General features: G+C 32.1%; 1 protein-coding gene across 1 annotated transcript; it reads right to left on the minus strand.

Moving 5' to 3' along the window:
* Positions 1 to 533: 533 nt before the first annotated feature.
* LOC134270216 (uncharacterized) lies at positions 534 to 16,313 on the minus strand. The gene is made up of 19 exons (XM_062752406.1): positions 16,234 to 16,313; positions 12,041 to 12,093; positions 11,481 to 11,729; positions 11,223 to 11,291; positions 10,476 to 10,700; positions 8,460 to 8,554; positions 8,323 to 8,428; positions 7,893 to 7,955; positions 7,451 to 7,522; positions 7,055 to 7,312; positions 5,823 to 6,725; positions 5,448 to 5,501; positions 5,089 to 5,277; positions 4,620 to 4,862; positions 4,038 to 4,202; positions 3,356 to 3,768; positions 2,875 to 2,992; positions 2,546 to 2,625; positions 534 to 649 (listed from the first exon to the last, which is right to left on the minus strand). The coding sequence occupies exons 2-19, from the start codon at positions 12,087 to 12,089 to the stop codon at positions 611 to 613; spliced, it is 3,390 nt and encodes a 1,129-aa protein (XP_062608390.1). The 5' UTR covers positions 12,090 to 12,093; positions 16,234 to 16,313; the 3' UTR covers positions 534 to 610.
* Positions 16,314 to 19,152: the final 2,839 nt, after the last annotated feature.

Here is a 19,152-nt window from a genome sequence, read left to right on the forward strand (position 1 = left end):
TTTGCCTATTTGTTTTGTGTTTGTTGTTTAATCTCCCTTTCGAGAATTCTTTACACATATGGAGACGCCACTTGGAGAGGTGCAAATTCTACTATATATTCGACAATCAGGCCATAGAGCAGTCAGGGATCGTTATCATGCCAGTACCTCCCGTGACACGGTACCCCGGTTTATACGGTTTCATCCGGAGGACCGGTCTCCATGTCCCACAGTGGGATTCGAACCTGCGACGTAAGGATCTACTCCTTACTCCGCGTTTGTATAGCAGATGCTCTAGCCAATGTGCTACTAGGTGACTTGTATTTGTTTTAAATGTAAAAAAGAAAGGTGAAAGAGATTAAAAAATAATTTTAGTTATATAAGAACCATCTGAATTTAAGATTGCATTAGAAGAATATTTCTGCAATGCAAATTAATAGACAGTAAGACACGAAGGCACTAAAGCAATTTATAAATAATGTACAAACTATTAATTAATATTGAAAAAAAAACTTTGAGAAAATGTATATATTGCCATAGGCAAAATTTATTTTCAACCATACTATAACAATGTATATCAAAGGAATAAATAAATGAGAGATGTGAATGGATAAGATGAAAAAAATGGAATTCATAATTTCTTTGGTAAACAGTCGTTGTGCATCTTAATCTGAAAGAAAATAAAAACATATTTAAAAAACAAGCTTAAGCATGAAATAATTGAATCGATAAATTATTAACGTAACAAGTTTAAGAAGTTAAAAAGGATTTCAGAACATTTTCTATCTCTTTTAGACAATGATCGCCACCTGCAACAGAGCCTTATCTTTAAGCTTTCTATTATTCAAATGTGGTAATTTAAAGAATTTTTTTAAAAAGCTCATATATAATTATAACAAGAGGCCCATGGGCCACATCGCTCACCTGAGCACTGTGGCTAGGAAAAAGTAGCAATTGGTTTATTATTGAAAAGTTTAAATCCAAAAATAGTCCCATGACCAATCATGGTTTTGCTATTCTTGAGAAGATGATTTTTAAATAATTTTCCCATATATTTCTATGTAAAACTCTGGTCGGCCATTTTGGCTCCGCCCTACCCCCGGGGGTCATGATTTGAACAAACTTGAATCTACAATAGCTGGGGATACTTCCATATAAATATGATCAATTATGACTTTGCTATTATTGAGACGAAGATTTTTAAAAGAATCTTCCTATATATTTCTATGTAAAATTGTGGTCTGCCATTGTGGCCCCGCCCTACCCGCGGGGGTCATGATTTGAACAAACTTGAATCTACACTACCTAAGGATGCTTCCATATAAATATGGTCAGTTATGGCTTTGCTATTCTTGAGAAGAAGATTTTTAAAGAATTTTCCTATATATTTTTATGTAAAACTGTGGTCGGCCATTTTGGCCCCGCCCTACCCCGGGGGTCATGATTTGAACAAACTCGAATCTACACTACCTGAGGATGCTTCCATATAAATATGATCAATCATGGCTTTGCTATTCTTGAGAAGAAGATTTTTAAAGAATTTTCCTATATATTTCTATGTAAAACTGTGGTCTGCCATTGTGGCCCTGCCCTCCCCCCGGGCGTCATGATTTGAACAAACTTGAATCTACACTACCTGAGGATGCTTCCATATAAATATGATCAATTATGGCTTTGCTATTTTTGAGAAGAAGATTTTTAAAGAATTTTGCTATATTTTTCTATGTAAAACTTTGGTCGGCCATTTTGGCCTCGCCCTACCCCCAGGAGTCATGATTTGGACAAACTTGAATCTACACTACCTGAGGATGCTTTCATATAAATATGACCATTAATGCCTTTGCTATTCTTGAGAAGAAGATTTTTAAAGAATTTTCCTATATATTTCAATGTGAAACTGTGGTCGGCCATTTTGGCCCCGCCCTACCCCCGGGGGTCATGATTTGAACAAACTTGAATCTACACTACCTGAGGATGCTTCCATATAAATATGATCAATTATAGCTTTGCTATTCTTGAGAAGAAGATTTTCTAAAAATTATCCTATAATTTTCTATGTAAAACTTTGGTCTGCCATTTTTGCCCCGCCCTACCCCCGGGGGTCATGATTTGAACAAATTTGAATCTACACTACCTGAGGATGTTTCCACATAAGTTTCATCTTTCCTGGCACAGTGGTTCTTGAGAAGAAGATTTTTAAAACATACCACCAAATTTTCATTATTTCCCAATTATCTCCCCTTGAATGAGGGCGTGGCCCTTCATTTAAAAAACCTGAATCCCCTTCACCCAAGGATGCTTTGTGGCAAGTTTGGTTGAAATTGGGCCAGCGGTTCTTGAGAAGAAGTCGAAAATGTGAAAAGTTTACAGACGGACAGACAGACAGACAGACGGACGACGGACAAAATGTGATCAGAAAAGCTCACTTGAGCTTTCAGCTCAGGTGAGCTAATGATTACCGAGTATAAATGGACTTCAAAGTTATTATTTATCTATTTTGACAATTTGAAGTATAAAGCAGAAAATCATCTAAATAAAAAAAATGTTGGTCTCTACTTCTACTTACAATATCAATATAACCATAAAAAGCATCTCTTCTGGTGCATTTTCCAATCCGTAAGGGTTGTAGAGAGATTGCAAGTCTTCCTGTAAACGGAAACAAATTAAAATTATAAAAACGTCTCCATAGGGACGTAACTTTGTTTTAGCTTATAACCCCAATATCAATTGTATTCAGCAAATATTTGTTAACAATGCCTTTAATATGTTTAAGCTTTCTGAGGAGAAATTAAGACATACTTTATTCGTTAAAAACGTTGTCCAAAAACAAAAATCGATATTATTATTTGAGATAAAGAGGTAAGAAGTGATTTTGGATGTATGTGTTGTGTTTACCTGATAAAGGTTTTGAATCTTTGAACTCTAACAACTTCCCGTCTCTCCTTGTTGTTCTGACTCGGGCGTAAAATGTTGTTCCATCGTAAATCAGCTCAACATTGTTCCAGCTCGTTTTCTAAAAAGATAACATTACCTTACATCAATGATTTTGCTAACAATATTGATACAAAAAAATTCAATACAAAATTTTTTTATTCTAAGATATCTAATATAAAATGTAATTTGAATTTCAATTTAAGGCTGATTTTGTGGGAAAAAACATTGCTTTGGGGTGACCAATGTTCGTGAATTTCTTGGATCATCCTTGCTCACAAATTCATATCTTTACTTAATTTTATAAATACGCTGATTTACTGAACCTAATCGGGAAACTATTAAAATTAAGTCCCCATGAATAATAAAAGTTTTGCTTTCCCTTGAATATTACCCCCTCCCCCGAGAATCAAAATGATTCTACAGTATTTGTTATAAGCATTACCGAGAAAGGCAAACGTATTATCGCTGGCGGTGAGTATTCATTGAATCCTAAGAAAGTTAAGGTACTGGTACTTCTGGATAAAATGACGGCTAGTGATGGCTTCATTCTGGGATCTAACTCTGGTATGTTCCATGATTTAGCCAAAGAGTCACAGTTAGAAATCAAAATTTGGTGCTCGGGACCACCTCTGCCATCATTATAAAATCTCATCCGAATCAGAAAACGCCGGAATGTTACGGCAAAATATCGCTCAGAGAAAATCTGGGATGTTCTTCCATTAAATTGACCATAGTTAACATTGCGCATGCCCGATGGAATTATACTGACATCCGTTGATTTCAGGTACACTGGACGCGGAGCCTGATTAGTGACCTGTCGTCCCGAAAAATCCACCACAATTTTAGGCTGACACACTAAAATATAAAAGAAAAATAAGATTCATATTTGCATATTGTTGATTAAAGGATAATATGAGTAAAACATTCTACAAACTTTAATGATAAATTATTGATATACGTGACTTATGTGTATTTTAGAATGACATTTGCATAGTGATATTTTTAAATGTTCGTATATTGTTTACTTGTACAACTTAGGTAGTTTTCAGAAAAATCAAACAAGCAAAGGTTAAGGAAAAGAAAAAGAAATATTTTAGGGAAAATTTTAAATTAAATGTCCTAACCAGTAGGGTAGAGGTCGACAGGAACTTTTCGTATTATTTTCAGTGAGATGCCACAAACACAGATTTCTGCATTGAAGACGGTACCCGGTGGACAATCCTGTTCCACCTTAAATACACTGTTATAATACTTTGTGGGTTTGCCCGGTACTGGTTTCAAATAGCATACTGAAAGATAATTTTAAAAATTATCAACATTTAACAGAAAATAATTTAACGAATCAAAGCCTTTCGCAACCATGTTCAATTTGAGGATTTCTTTGCAATGAAGAATAAACAGATATTAAGATTTAAGGTTGATACTTTTTCGAAATTTTTAAAATATTTGGCACAGCACTTGTAAGATTTCTCAGGTTTTCATAAAACATATAGTTCTCTAGCATTTTGGAAAATGTTCTTCCTAGTAAGGAAAATTATTTAAATTTATAGATTATTTTGGAATCAGAATTTTAGGATTTGAGTTCGAGGATTTCATTTCATGGATAAAGAATCGTATGGTAAAATATAATTGAAAAAATAGCAAAGATAAAATTGTGGGTCTCTTTAAAACAGGGTAAATTTACCCTTGTGATAATTCTTACTCACAGTTGTATGTTCTTGTCACTTTAAGATTAACTTTGAGGTCTCTCTGAGGTTTATTTGGAGTCCTTGAGGCACAGCCTATATCACATGACCTGTCGAACACGCAGCGACCTTTGAATGGGTCGTAGGAGTAGCCATTTTTACAACACATAGCCACAGAACGACGCTCTTTACTGCATTCATAGTAACTTCTGCAGTTAAAGCCTGATGAGTATGTTGCATACGGAGTCATCTTTTTACATGGATCTAGAAACAGAAAAAAAAAATAAATTCTCTCTCTATAACAAACTGTAAAATTGATTTTTTAATCTAGTATTATTAATTGACATTTTATTCTGCTTTAACAAAAAAGCAGTATCTAAATTTAGTTATAATAAAGAGCAATTTCAATCTGCATCAATTGCATAAATTTATGATTATATTTGGTCTTTTTCTGAGTTGAGAAATAAGTGAATCCAATGAAAAAACAAACCTTCTTCACAGTAAACCTTACGAACAGAATCGCAAGCACGGATGGCCGAGCTCCAGAATGTTCCAAAGGAGCAAGTCATTAATATACAGGTACAGCGCCTTCCATCTTGTTCAAAGCAATGTTTGTAGTGCGTACAGTTGTAACCCAAGTAACAAGAGCTCTCGCCGTCACATTTAGATCTACAGCTTTCTACATAAAAAAATATTTCAAAATTAAGATTTGACAAAAATCTTTTAGCCACATTAAGATCTACAGCTTTCGGCATCAAGGTTTTTCAAAATTAAAATTAGATGAAATCATTGCATTGCATTTTAAAAAAATAATCAAAATGTTTGTATTTTTAGAATTGATACACTTACGTTCATTTATTTCCCTGTGATATTGTCTTGAAGAATTTTCCATATATTTAGTATCTGAAAGAAACAACCATTCCAAGCTTTTAGAAAATTAACTGAACTGGTGAGACTTTTATAAAATAAGAACAAGTTGTAGTTTTTGGATTTTTGCCTTAAGATTGTGAACATGTCATGATGCTATACTTTTCCGTTCAAAGGGTTCGAATAAGTAAATTTTTAATATAAATATGTATTTATCTTAGTGAAAGTAATCATTACAACTAAAGGCCCCTTGAAAACAATTCAAAGCAAGTTCATTTCACTTATTTGTAAATTAACAAAAATATGTAAACTAGCATGAAATAGTTTGCAAGTTTGAAAAAATATAAAAAATTAAACCTGATCGAGATCGGTATGGATAACTATTAAATTTCTTCTGCTCCACTTCGTCAGTACTGAAAACAGGCCTGGTGGTTGTTGGTTTAACGTATCGCTGTCTGAAGTCGCGTGGTACTTCGGTGGATGAAGGCAAGAAATCTCTAACAGGGATGTTAAGTTTAAAAGGCTCAGTTCCCCTGTCTTTAATGTTATAATTCACACCAGGTGAAACTTGTCCTGTTTTGTTCAAAAGAATGACCAGTGGACTAGTAGTAATTCCCTGGGGTACTTTATCTTTGTTTTGTTTGCGATCTCTTTGAATGCTATAAGATATATCTGTATCTGGGATAGAAGTTACTCTTTTGATATGACCAGAGCTTGATGTCCTATACGGTATAGTCGTTGTTTCTTCTGTGGTTGGACTAGTTTGTTTTGTCTCAGTAGAGAGTATCGACCTGATTGTCGTTGTAGGCAATTCGTCAGGTGTTTGTTTAGATGGGGTGGTTGTAGAAATTATTGCTATGCTGACATAAGGCTCTGATGTCGTTACAGAGGGCTGCTGTGTTGTCGTCTGCACGGCTTCGGATGAGATTTTTTCAGAAGTGGTTATTACAACAGATGTTGTCGTAAGATCATTATCATCTATATCTACAAGCTTGGAAGGAATGGTGGTGGTCTGCAAAGTCTCGGATGAGCTCGATACAGAAGTAGTAATTTCAACAGGAGATTCAGTCGTTAGGTCATAATCATCTACGATCTTGGAAGATGTGGTTGTTGATAAAGATTTTTCATCGTCTGTTGGAGTGCTTATTGATATTTTATCGGTAGATGTAATATCCGTAGTAGAGGTTAGAACATTTTCTGTGGTAGACACAATTTTCTGTGTTGTTTTTTCCACCGTATCTCTCGATAGATATTGAGTTCCTGTAAAATGAAGAGATAAGTTATAATTGTATATTTCCACTCGGAGTATAAAACATAAACGCATAGAGCTATTCGTATGCTTCTTACTTGTTTTTCATCTTGTAAATAATTAAGGATATTGAAAAATAGCTTAGTTTTAGATTTGTTTGGAAGATTGAGTGGCATTTGATAAAATCCTTACGATTTTATTTATTCTAAACATGACATTTTCCAATAAAATCTTTAAATAATATCGCTGAAATTAACATTGAACACATTTTTTATGGACTGAGATCTGAATGTACCAAAAAATACACTCTTTGAAATTATTTCCAAATTAAGGGCAGTACCTTCTCCTATCAGTACTGTTGTAGTGGCCTTGCTGTTCCCAGCTTCACATGTGTATTTTCCACTGTCCTCCCTCTGTACATTCTTAAGAATAAGAATGGACCCAGTTCTTATGTCTAGACCCCTGTCTACCAGAAGCTCACCGTCTTTGTACCAGTGAATTGGAAGGTCTTCGTTGGGGGAAACGAAACATCGAATAGATACCTTTTGATCGACGCTACTAGTATACAGCTTCTTTTGAATATAAACATCTGGATTCACTGCAATAAGAATATCATTCATCAGCAAACTTATTCAAATTGTAGGTTTCTATGTGTAAGATATTTAGGCTTACTTGTTATGAGTTGAATACATGTAGAATTAAATGGAAACATTAATTTATAAGAATAAAAACTAACAATTTTTGCTGCTGCTCAGCACGGGACCTGCGATGGAGATAGTGTGAGTTCGAGCCATTGATCGAAAGGCAGCTGTGAATTATAAAATGAGGATAATTATATATGCAACCAAATTAAGATACAAGCACAACGTACAATTTAAAAAAAAAACTGATTGAACGAGAGTCTTTCAAAGTGTATCTTAACAGTATGTTTTATTAGAAATAGAAGAAATACTTTGAATTTGCAAAATAAGAAAATGAAAAACATGAAGCACTGCTGCAATTTATAAGTTAAAACATAGCATCTTAAAAAATGGGGGAAAACAAGAGAAATAAATTATTCTAAATAGGATTTTTCGACATATTTTCTTTGCAAAGAAATTCTAATAAGACTAAACACTCCACTAGTATTTAATTAATGTTGATCTACACTTTTTAATAAAGTCTAATGAACTCTTTACCTGTCTTTGGCGTAATCCCAGATAGCGTCACTTTCAGAGCCCCTGGTCCCTTTGTCGTTATTTCTAGGAAAAGAAAGTAATACGTGATCATGTGTTTATCAACAATGTTTGGTACATGCACACATATGTGCATGTATTTAATCTTGTTAGCCTAATTCTTCGCTAAATACCATAACCTTATGTGAAAAATGATGTCTTAAAGTGCATGAACATGGGTAAAAAAAAAATAACAACAAGCAGATTAATATATTTTTTACTCAAATCATATTGTGAAATAGCACATTACGATAAAATCAAAATTTGGCAAATTCTATTCAATAATATTTTTGTTCAATTTATGCAAAATTTTTGTTCATTTTATGTACACATGCTAAAGATAAATCATATCTCTTTTTAATCGAACTCATATGATATAGTGAAAAATACTCACTATCGTCAATGATAGATTGAATTTCTTGAATTTTCGTTGTGGGTGCTGGTTCAGTTGTTTCCACATCTGATGTCTTTTGCTTTGTTGACAACTCTTGTCTTACTGTCTTTGTTGACATTCCTAAGTTCTTTCTGTTGCTTTGTTGACAAAGCTTGTCTTGTTGTCTTCTCTGGGATGTCAGTGGTCTGAGCTGGTATTCCTATTCTTAGTTCTTGGAGAATTCGAATAGACTCTGCAAGAAATACGTAAACTTAAACAATATTACTACACAAATGCCCTTCTTTCTTGATTTGCCTTAATCAGTGAACATAGAGCTCTGTGGTTATTTTATGAAGTCTTCTGTTAATACTTTTATGTACTATTACCTACTTCAGTAAAAATTCAAAATCAAATATTAACATACTCAGTCAAAATATCCTTTTATGTTTCAGCACGGTTTAATGATTGTAAGTGATAGTTCAGTTGGAGAAATATCCCCATTATTGGTTGGAAAAAAACAAAGGATAACAAAGTTTATTATGGGTGTCTTTTATGCCACGTAGATTATAGAATAATTGGTAAAATGATAAAAAAAACTTTACAATTTTTTTTTTGCAATGAAGTTGTACAATTCTAAATTTACAAGCGTACTTGATGATTCTATTTTTATGGGAAGTTAAAAATGCATTGCTCCAAAACTTGAAATGAATGCGAAATGCCAAAATAAATCCCCTACATCTTTTATATTTAAGGGAGTATCCTTATGACCAACGTAAACATACGTCAAAATAGATCATTATTGCTTTTCTTAATGTTTAATGTCATCAATGCCTTTCTGTTTTTATGAAACATTAACGTCAAAAATGTTGACCTGTCTCAGCTATTGTCAATAAATAAAACAAATTAGGTCAAATGTAAAGGTCAACATAGATAAACTATCTATCAAAATAGAAATTAATGAAATTTTTATTCTTTAAGTTCATCAAAAATGTTTAAGGACATTGCTTACATTATCATAAAAGTCAGAAACATTGGTTTAATTTAATTGAGCTTTTTTTTCGAATCCCCCTTTTTGAAAAATAAGTAAGAGAGAAAAAATCTAGCTTTTTTTGGTGTTAGCTAGAGATTTTGTGCTTTTTCTTAACTTTTTATGGAAGTTATTTAATTTGTTCACTTTATGCATAAAACGGCCTTGTATATATACCAATTTATTGACTCTCCTTTTTAAACATCAAAATAAAGTAGAGACTTAATACTTTCATTTCCTATCATATATTTTCTCCTTAAACTCCAGATCTTGGATCACAGGCTTTGTGGAATTGTAAAAATCTTGAATTTTAATGTAAACGGGTATGTTTGATTATTTTCTGAGAAGCAAAATAATATGGGCACATCCTCTAATCTAAAAAATTAAACATGTCTTGTAACCCTCTGCAACAGTTCTATAAATTACTGGTTGCTTTTTTTTTTAGATCAGAGGTTACACTCTATATTAAATATTGAAAAATAGCTTTAAAGATTGGCTGTTTTATAGACTTTTTGAGAATATGAGAAATTTGACGCATTTTGTGACATTCAATCATCAAAGGTCATGAATTTAATGCATTGTTAACTAAAATTAAGCAATTTCAGAAAATTAAAAACATCAGTTTTGTTTTATAGACATTCAATCACCGTGTTATTGATTAAAAGGTCTGATATGATATTAAAAAATGCATTGTTAAATAAAATTAAGCAATTTTTTGTTTATTTTTTTTTTTTTTTATTGTTGTTGTTGTTATTATTATTGTTTTGCTTTTTCTTTCATTTTTGCATTTATATCTAGCCTAATTAATCATTGAAATTTGTTTGCAATGATAGATCTCTTTTAAGAATAGAACCACAGGAAACTATAAATTCGAAAAAATAAACCTTGAACATCATAGGATGAGAAGTATTTTATATGTTGCTCCTTTAATTTATATGTAAAAATGTTTCCTGTAATGGATTATATTAAGGATGTCCGTCCTACAGTGTGTACAATTGCGATGAAGATTTTTTTTTATTTATACAAAATTTTATTCACAAAGTGAATGGGATTAAATGAAGATTGCCTCTTAGCAGATCCTTTGAAATGGTACAATGGTTTTAACCACTTTAAAGATGACTTAAAGTGGTGAACCCATAAATCTTACCACAGTCTGGCACCATGCAGTACTCCCATCTAATGTCCCGGTCTTCTGTATAGCACCATGGTCGCTCATCATTTATAATCCTACAGAAGTTTCCGTCTGCGAGCGCATGGTCAGTGTAATCATGTTCATGTGGCGTCTGAACGTCCCATCTCTGACACGTCAGTCCGGTAAACGTGGTGGAGGCGTTACCCAGATAGTCCTCACCCTTCTCGTAACAATCAACGCCTGCAACATTGGAAAAATATAGATTCATGTATTAGCATAAGATTGCAATGAAAATGTTACACCCAAGAACTCTTTAGACATCCGGTGCGAAGGCTAGTATGGCAACAGTTTTAAGGAGTAAATATTTGAAGGTAACTCTCAACTTCATACATATAGCAGAGGGTAACACCTTTAAAAGAAAATTTTCTTTGAAATGAAACCACTGTTAACCAAAGATTCAAAATAATTCATTAATATTTGATTATTTTTTAAAGAGTTCTATTACAATGAAATATTGTCAAGTCACTAACTGTAGTAAATGTAATATTTCAAGACTTTCTAAATGTTTTACAATAGACTTGGTTGCACTTTTTTTCTGCATTATGCAATGAGATCATTTACTAGCTATATACGTATAAGTGTTGCACTCAGCAAGAAAGGTTAAGTTTTTATGATTATCACTGTAGCTCTCTGATTTCAGTAAACAATTTTCAGAAACAGTTAAAATGTTTGAATTGACAATAAACTATGGAGTTCACTCACTTTCAGCTCCAATAGAAGGTTGATTACGTAATGTGTCATCAACAACAGGATCCTTGTTATCTTCTCTTGCTGTAAATAAAGTGGTAATATCAAAATGAATTTATGTTGTTAATAAAACATGTTCAATCTTGTGTTTCATTTAAACCATAAAATGATCAAAATCATTAAATTATTAATATATAAATCAAATATTCAATATGCATTTTTGGTACATCACCTAAACCATGTTTTATATTTTATAGGCCATGGCATACATACGACATTCTGGAATTCCACAGTATTCCCATCGAACACTCCTATCTACTGTGTAGCACCAGGGTTTGTTATCACTGAGTACTCGGCAGTAATTTTCCTCCGCCCCGGGGTCACTCACGTGAGTGTGGGTATGAGGATCCGTGACGTCCCACCTCTGACACGTACGACCGGTTATCGTCGTGGATTTGTTACCCGTATACGTACTTTTACCGTCCTCACCGATGACGTAACAATCCAATTCTACACTATTACCTGTAATAAAATTAAACACTGAGGTAGCCAGTGGTAAAAGATTATCTTTTTTTTTTAAATCACATGTATTTATATCCCAGTTATATGCTATTTATCTTAATAACGATAAATAAAATTATTCCACTTTGATTATAAACGACTTTAAAGCAAAAAATTATATATTCACATGTAACATATAATTTAAAAGATTCTTTTCAATGCATTTCTCACTAAGTAAAGAATTATATCTTTCAAAAAATGTTTTCTTTTATTTATATTTAATGTCTCAAATATTTCACAGCTAAATCAATTTTTTTTCGAACTGAACTTACCTTCACTGAAGTAGATACATAAAACTAACCATCCAAATAATGTTTTCATTGTCCTGTAGATAAAGAAAACAATATCTTAGACGTATGAATATGCTTCAATTGCAAAGAGATTAAAAGGTTAGCTATGCAATTAAGTTTGCTGCACATTGGAATTCCAAAAAAGCATTTTTTTGAAGGTTAAATACAGTGGCTTTATTTGTGTAAGAATCATTTCAAAAAATAGAGAAATGTTATCAAAATCATTTTTGTTGTTGACTTACAAATAATTTTTTTATAAAAGAAATCATGCATCCTTAGATTACCTACAATCTGCAAGGAAGATAAAAATTACTTACACTTTGAATATATATATGTTTGTAGGAGACATCAATGTATGCAAAGTGAATACCAAACTAATTAATAATTACAGTTAGTTACATGTCTAATTATATGCATGTAATCCCTTTTATAAATATTATAAAGATATACTTCAAGTCTCGCCCGATCTGATTCATTTATTCCATTGACTCAGCAGTAAAGAAGCTACGTTTGTGTTCAAATGCAGAACAAAATTACTGCATTACATGCAATGCAACCACTGCCTAAAACAATTAGAGTTTTCTAGTCGCCTTTGTAATTGATCACTAACAATCAATCAGACTTGATTGATTCTCGACCAACTAAACGATTTCATTAACAAAAGTTAAATAAATGTGCCAACCTTAAAATATTTGAATGATTGTCTTACAGGTATAAATGCATGGAGTAACTCTAGTGTATTTAAACAAAAACATTTAAAGAAATTCGAAATCACAAAATTTTACCAAATTTATGAACATCAAAACATACATCGAGCAGCACTTCTTACAATCATCCCCCTCAATAAATTAAAAATCTTACGCGTGATAAGAAAACACTTGCTGTGGTCTTTAACTAAACATTTAGATATATCGATGACGCGAGCGTATTGTCAATTAACAATGGTTATTTCCATTCCTACGTCGAAACGATATATCCCGAAGATCTTGATACCACAGAGTCTGACACATCTGCTTCATGCTCGGAAATTTTACTTGAAAAGCATAATGGTAATCTAACAAGCAAGCTCTATGATAAACGTGATGACTCAAACTTTTCTGTCGTCAACTTCCTTTACTTATGCAATAATATACCTTCATCACCTGTATACGGTGTCTATATATCTCAGTTGATTCGATACGCAAGAGCTAGCATGTTCTAGGTATGAAGAGTTTATGTTAATGACAAACAAGTTGATGAAACAAGAATATCAGCAGTCTCTTTTAAAGCCATCATTTTGAAAGTTCTTTGATCGATTTAATGATCTTGTCAGCAAATACAATTTATCATTGAATTAAATGCTGACTGGCGTTTTTCATACTAATTGTTAGCTATAGTCCATTACTTATATACTGAATTGAAGATTGAGTTTTCCCGATCATGACAAGGAGCACAGGACGGGTGTGAACGGTCGGCATTGGATGCTCACTCCTCCATGGCACCTGATCCCAAATCTGATGTTTTAGAGCTCCGTGTTTGCTCTGTGCCTATTTTGTTTTGTTTTATGAACTTTGATATCGAATACTGTTCGTTATCTCGATATCCTTCACCGACAATGTATTATCAATGAACAATAGTTACGTCGATGTATATGTTGATTTGATATACTTTAGCGTACTACAAAATCTGCTATTGTGTTACTTATGGATATTTGACTGGAAAAGATGATTATGGTACCCTAACAATTTTTTATCGTAAAATATCCTTATTTATGATCTTGGCATTCCTTAGATATACCTATTGTTTATAATAAATATGAAATATTTTAGCTAAAAACTCACTCACACTGGTGTGTTTTAAAACTCAACACATGCAGTACCTTGGTACATTGGTAGCAAGATACTCGTTTAACGTTATTTAAATTCGCTACAATAGTTTGAACACCCATTCAATATAACGAAATTTCTATCACGTATTGTTGAAAACTCATCCTCTGTAGTTAAAAATGTCTTCGATATGATAAAATCTCAGTTGGGTGTTACTGGAAAGCCATTCACTATATTTAAGAATTCATTCTAAGTAATGAAAACTCAGATGTTTTTAACTCATATTCACTGTTATTTTAAAATTATTCACTGTCGTTCAAATATTGATTCACTGCATATGGATACTCCTTCACTGAAGTTAAAAATTCTATCACTATGATTCGAAATTCATTCACTGATGTTTGATTTTTATTCATTGTCGTTAAAAACTAATTAATTGAAATGTAAAATAATTCACTGGAGTTCAATATTCAATTATCATTGTTTCATACGTAACTAGTTGGAAATTCATTCAGTGCTAAATATAAAAAAAAATCTCTGATAAAGAATCCCTGAATGAAGCTGATAAGACATACACTAAACTCAGTCACAGTAGTTTGAAATTCAGTCCATGCAGTTGAAAACTCAACCACTTGTTAACAAAAACTCAATGTAGTTGAAACCCCTTACAATATAACTGTCACAAAAAAGTCATTTCTATTGTTTACCCTAACTAATGGAGAATAAAAGCACGTTCATAATTAACCTAGAATCTTTGTTCTAATGTGATAGGTCAGAACTTTTCTGAAGTGCGATGTTACTAAATAATTATGAAAAGGAAATATAGCTGCTGAATAAATAGGATTATTAAAATCTATCTGTACATGTGTATGCACTGTATTGATTAGAACAAGACATGAATTTTCGAATAATAAAGCAATGCTTTTAGCTCTTATTTTTTATGGTTAAAATACTAGTATTGATTTTTTTTAATCCATAAAATACTACGATTTAAAATTTTCATTGTATAACATATCCTGAATCCAGGTTATTATAAGTAAATGTTTTCTGTTCAAATACATTTTTATCCTTACAGGATAAAAACATTTATTACAAATTGTATTCTATACTGCTCTCAGATGTTATTAATTCTCTTAATATCCGACAAATTTATAATATCACCCCAAATGACATTTTCTCACATACTATATTCATTTGTTTGTCTTTAAATTATAAAGTTTAATCTCTGAATTTATTTTGAAAATAAGACCAGAAATCCATTAGAAATACTTGACATAAGTACCATTTCATTTATTCTGTAATCTTCATAATGATATATGCATGAACATTTATATTAAGAAACCTAGTAATTAACAAGATAAGGATACAGGCATTTAGTTGGCAAGTTAATTAAGGATACTGTCTAAATAACTCACAAAATATAAACATGTTAATGATGGACATAAAATATGTTGCTACAAATTTATGTAAATTGTTGTTATTCGTAATTAAGAAAATTACTTCTTTGCTCTTTTAATTGTTTAAATGCACGATTCAGTTTAATTAAAAAGACATTTGTTCCCCCTAATTTTTATTGTTTGCATTTCAATTTTGAACAGTGATTTATTTCTAAATTGAATACATAATTTATAAAGTTAAATTCTCTTTGGGGAACACACGTACGAGTACAATTATGTCCTCAAAGAGACACAGATAGACAGACAGCTATGTTGTATGATTCGATTTTTTGTTGTTCTAAGGTCTGTAATATTTCTCTGTATGGGACAAGGGGGTTGCAAAAAGTTTTACACAAATTACAAACCATTATTGTCTTCCCGTTGGTATTCTTTTTAAAGTTTTGTACTTTTTAGATAGGTGTTTGTGTTATCGAAATTGTCATATATGATGATTTCATCTCATTAGCATATATTTCAATTCTAAAAAACGCAGTGCTTTAGTTAAATCCTGTTTTGTTGTACAATGTTAATGTGAAATTAATTCTGAATAATTTGCATGAATATGCGTTTTAAATGCATGGTTCAGTGTGGTCGAATTTATGTTTGCTTCATAATTTACAGACTTAAAAACGCTAGCTGTTATGAATTCTTATCAGGAATTAAAATTATTTGTTTATATCGTTACAATAAATAATCATGACTTCCTTTTTATTGAATTCAGCCTTTTTTGTTAGAATCTAAAACTATATTCAGAATATGAAATCACAATCATTACACAATTTGTGCAGTGAGAAACGAAATAAATTCAAATGAAGATATTAAACAATAATTATATACCTTTTCAGTGTTAATTAACAATGGTAATGATTTTAATATATTCCCTTCTATAAAATGAGCAAATCAGAGAAGAAAGTTGCTGTAAAAAATCTCTCACCTTTAAGACGGCGGTTCCACATATAAATGACCCTCCCTCGTGGTAAGAATATAAGAGCTAAGTGTAGGAGGATAGTCTGAAAGGAACCCAAGCGTGTCTAATACAACATGGTGATAACAAACACTGGGCAATGCTATGCGTAATTAACTCGTCACTTTGAACATTCATAATATATAGTGATTAGCTTAACCCACTCTTGTACATGTAGCATGATGGATTTATTTCCGATTTCATTTTTTTCATCTGGAAACCATTACTAAGTAGTCTAATGTCATCTGTCATAGAACTTTGGTGTGACACCGGGTTTGACAGACTTTACGATAACTAGATTAATTATTTATTACTTTAATAGAATTATACTTGGTTCGGGTTTTAATATTGTTTTCTACCAAGCATGAGTCAATTGAATATTAATGTTTATATTGCTCAAAGAAAAATATTTTTAAGATGGACCACTTCTTGTTCCACTAGACACCTACGTATTACACTGCTTAAAGTATCAGAGGCGGGTGTGTCAAGATAAAATCAAGAAAGCTAACGAATACAGCTATCAATCTCATAATTCATGTACTCAACTAAATTGTAAAAACGGCTAAAACACTTGGACCTTTGAAAAGCCAAATGTGCTTTGAAAGAGTAAGCATCCCCTAAAAATCGACCAGACACATTTGTGGTAAACCTTCTATATAGATCAATAAAGTTATTAAAGACTTACTTGTGATAAGTTTGTATACAGTGGTCTATCAGCTTCTATGGTGTCAACTTTGCGGTTAACCTTTTGTATAAATCAATGAAGATAAATAAAGTTGTTAAAGACGTACATGTGGTAAGTTTGAATACAATGCCCAAACGACTGCAATGCATGAAGCATGTCAGCAAAAATTAACCCAACGATAGGTAATATTTCCAATAAACATTTTCGCCCCCCATTATCAATACCGTTTTAGAAGAAGAATGTTGCTGAAAGCCCGTTGATAACATATCAATTGTTAGTGCCCTACTCCAATTTAAATTAATAGTATTCCAATTCAAATATGTTTTTACAGACAAATTAGTTAGACGTCGTTGATAAGGCTAAAACTATTCATTCGCCATCATGATGTTGTTTGAAATTGATGTCATTTGTAAAATATATGATAACCAACGATGATGTCTTTGAAAAAATTGTTGCGTCGCCCAGTAGGCGCAGTTGTAAGAGTTTTTTTTCAGAGTCCCAGAATAGGGAGTTGATTCTTACGGTTCAAATTCATGACGGGACGTGGAGACCGGTCCGTCAAATGGGACTGAATAAACCGAGGTCCTGTGTCGCAGTAGGACTGGCACAAAAAAGATTCCTTTCTGCTTAATAGTCCTCCTCAGTACCGAGTATACGCATAAATTTGCAGCCCTCCAACAGCAAGTGGTGGCGTCTCAATATCAGTAAAAAAAAAGTCTCAAGAGGACTTTAAAAACAATAAAAATATGATGCAATTTTTGTCTAGGATTAAATGAATGTATTTTCTTCATATATGGATTTAGATGTAATTGTATTTTTACGTCAACTTTTCAACAAAATTAAAATCATGATCTTTCAAAGCTTCACGGAGGAAAGGTGGGAAAGACAAACTCTTATTAGCTTCAGATTCCGTTCATATTAATATTACTTAATATATCTATGTTTAAGAAAAGTACTTGGATACACCTTAATACATGTACAATTCTTGCTTTTTCCTTCATTTTATTTTGATAGCTCTATCTTAGAGTCGCAGCACATCGCAAGGTAATATTTTATAATTTTGCCGGCGTCAAATGATTCGATGATATTTAGTAGTTTTATAAAACTTGGGCTCAAATTTTGACATACAGCCTTACAGTTTGTTGGAATAATTTCATGCAGAGCTTATCCACAATAAGATGTTGTAAACATCCCAAGATTTAAGTACGATAAAAAGAAGATTTCTTCTTGTTACATTTCCTAATAAAATGAGAAGATAACGAACAGTAGTTAGAATCAAAGGACAATTTGATCATTGCAATGGAGATCAAACCAAGGCCATCAGAGATGGGATCCGTTCCATGGAGAAGTAAGCATTCCTTAAATTGTTTCAATTCATCGACAGCCCTTAATCTTAAAAAGATGGGCGTAGTCCCTAGAAATTACAGTATTCTTATTTGCCTATCATTCTTTTAAATAATTAAGTAATTTGATTAATTTTTATAACAATTGCAAAAAAAGTTGTTGAATCAGTCAAATAGTGTTGTGTCTTCACACTAGAATGTAAATCCTGAAAATTGTGTTGTTCATCAATTTATTTTGCACAAACTGTTTGTTATTACAATGCAAAGAGTTTTATAGTTTGATTCCATGAGTCAAGAGATTTCATTCAAATATATAAACTAATTTCAAAGTACACGATTATGGGTGTGAAATTTACGTAGAAGGTTTATTAGTCATTGTAGACATTCAAAAACTTGAGTGCTCCAGGAATTAAGAAAAGAAAATTTCGAAAATATTCAGCTTTTTTTTAATTTATGGCAAAAGTAGTCCCGCCCTTGATTTGTTACAAATTTTACAAAACCAAGAAAAGTAATCATTGCTAGTCATAATTGTGCAAACGGTTTGACTGCTCAAAGGCTAGAATTCTCTCAAAATGTACTGTTATTTGTTTGAGGATAAGTATGAGGTGTAAATCATATTGCAGTACGTGTGTGCTATAACCATTTCCAAAAATAGTAATGATTGATATTTCAGTATGTAAATTTTGAATTTTTTTTTCTTAATGTCAAGTTTGCAATGTATATCATTTTGTAGAGGTTTGTAAGCGTATGTTTTTAAAGTCATAATGAAAATTCATTCTGTTTTACTTGTAAACATTTAAAAGTTCCTCTTGATATGTTTTAGTTGTGACTCAGGAAATATGAGTTTTTGTAACTATAAGA

The sequence above is a fragment of the Saccostrea cucullata genome, unplaced genomic scaffold (assembly GCF_032062105.1).
Source record: "Saccostrea cucullata isolate Sc308-1 unplaced genomic scaffold, CSIRO_AGI_Scuc_v1 ctg49, whole genome shotgun sequence".
Taxonomy (NCBI): domain Eukaryota; kingdom Metazoa; phylum Mollusca; class Bivalvia; order Ostreida; family Ostreidae; genus Saccostrea; species Saccostrea cuccullata.

Bases quoted from the DNA above. Each gene is read 5' to 3' on its own strand.
- LOC134270216 (XM_062752406.1), bottom strand. From the start codon at position 12,089: ATGAAAACATTATTTGGATGGTTAGTTTTATGTATCTACTTCAGTGAA. The intron at 11,292-11,480 runs GTATGTATGCCA...CTTTATTTACAG, and splicing joins CTGTGGAATTCCAGAATGTC to CAAGAGAAGATAACAAGGAT. The intron at 3,769-4,037 runs GTTAGGACATTT...TTTATATTTTAG, and splicing joins TGTCGACCTCTACCCTACTG to TGTGTCAGCCTAAAATTGTG.